The sequence below is a fragment of the Tupaia chinensis genome, unplaced genomic scaffold (genome assembly GCF_000334495.1).
Source record: "Tupaia chinensis unplaced genomic scaffold, TupChi_1.0 Scaffold000273_1, whole genome shotgun sequence".
NCBI lineage: Eukaryota > Metazoa > Chordata > Mammalia > Scandentia > Tupaiidae > Tupaia > Tupaia belangeri.
The window spans coordinates 1,669,978-1,671,556 of NW_006159755.1; the positions used below are offsets into that span (position 1 = coordinate 1,669,978).

The 1,579-nt window shown below is 62.8% G+C and overlaps 1 protein-coding gene across 2 annotated transcripts in view; it reads right to left on the reverse strand.

Moving 5' to 3' along the window:
* Positions 1-1,567, reverse strand: part of CDC42BPG (CDC42 binding protein kinase gamma) — a 22,611-nt gene extending 21,044 nt beyond the window's left edge. For both annotated transcript variants that reach the window (XM_027772416.1, XM_006149852.3), the window contains exon 1: positions 1,400-1,567. In XM_027772416.1, the coding sequence (XP_027628217.1) occupies positions 1,400-1,559 (160 nt within the window). In that variant the 5' untranslated portion in view covers positions 1,560-1,567. The remainder of the gene's footprint in view (positions 1-1,399) is intronic.
* Positions 1,568-1,579: the final 12 nt, after the last annotated feature.

Sequence of the window (1,579 nt, forward strand, 5' to 3'; positions counted from 1 at the left end):
TTCGCCCTAGGGCTTCCGGGGGGAGCCGAGGCTAGGGTGGTGACCTGCCAATCAGACAGGGTCCAAAGCTGGATGCCCATCACCACAAGCATCCAGGACCCAGGACAGGCTGCCCAGTTTCCTCGCCTTGCCACAGGGGATGGGGGCTCTGGACAGGAGCAGGGACAAGCCGGGACAGGAGAGGAGTGAGTCACCGCCCTTGGAGTTACCTCGGAAGATGTCAACAGACAGGCCCCCATGCTGGGGTCTCAGGCAGAAGTGCCAGAGGCAGGCAGGGAGGAGCACACACGTGTGTGCAAACACACATACACACGTGTGTGTGGGCGTCACGCATAGGGATGGGTGGGTGATGACAACACAGACAACACACATAACACAGCAGAGTCCCGGAGAGATAGGCAGGCAGCAGATCTGGGGCCTGCTGCTATCCTCACCCAGCAGGCTGGGGCTGGGGGCCCCCTTACTGGCATGGCGCATGGTAGGCCCCCAGCTGTGCCAGGCTGGGCCTGCCCCGAGCTCAGGAGCGCCAGGAATGCTAGTTGCCCACTAGGCAAACACTGGCCTCACCCCACCTCCAGGCCAGGCCCGTGTCCTCCCGCCATGGCCTGGTCGGGTGTGACCAGGGAACCCCCATGCTGGCGCCAGTGCCCACACTGGGTTCAGGGTGCCCCCAGGCCAGCCACTCCCAGTGACTCAAATGAGTCAAGTAGTAAAAGATGCAGACCCACCTCCAGCCAGGCCCCCTGGCCCCGGCCCTGGGGAAACAGCCCCTAGGAAGCCCAGCCAGCAGCTCACACAGACAAAGGGGCTGAGGTTGGTTCCTGAGTCCAGGCAGGGAGAAGGGAGTGTGAGCGTCTATGTGGGTATCCGCAAGTGTACAATACCTACAAGTCTGAGTGTGCCGCAGAGCGAGGGTGGTCGGGGTAGGCTGCAGGGCGAGGTGTGAGGCTCTCTGGATCTCTCTATGAACTGTGTCTCAGGGTGTCAGTGAGGAATGAGAGCCAGTGTGTCAATGCTTGACACACAGAGGGTCTGTGTATGAAGGTGCTCTGTGTGGATCCGTGGCGGGAGGTGGGAGGAAGAAGCCTGTCCATGACGGTAGGGTGCATATTGGGCACATGTGTCTGCGGCCTAGACCAGAGAACAAGCTGTGTGAGGAGTGTACACAGCTGTGCTGTGTACATGGCTAGGGTCTGTGAGTGAGAATGAGTGTGTGTGTGAATCAGCAAGGATGAGGTGTGCTGGTGAGCGAGCGGGCCTCGGGCTCCTGACGCACGTGTCACTTTCAGTAGAGGGGAGCCTGTAGGAGTGAGGGTCCCTGTGGAAGGGTCTGTGGGCGCACCGTCGCTAGGGCCGTGCTCCACCCCCCACCCCATCCCTAACGGCCCAGGCCACTCACCCCAGCTCAGGAACTGCGCCACATTGCGCTCCCGCCGCAGGGGGGCGCTGCTGAGCTCGTGGTGCAGCCCCAGCAGCAGATCCAGGAGTCCGTCGAGTCCCGGGCCGCAGCCAGCCTCGTCCCGCGCCAGCAGCTCCAGCGCGCGCAGACGGCGCTCCATGACTGCACCCGCAGGCCCGC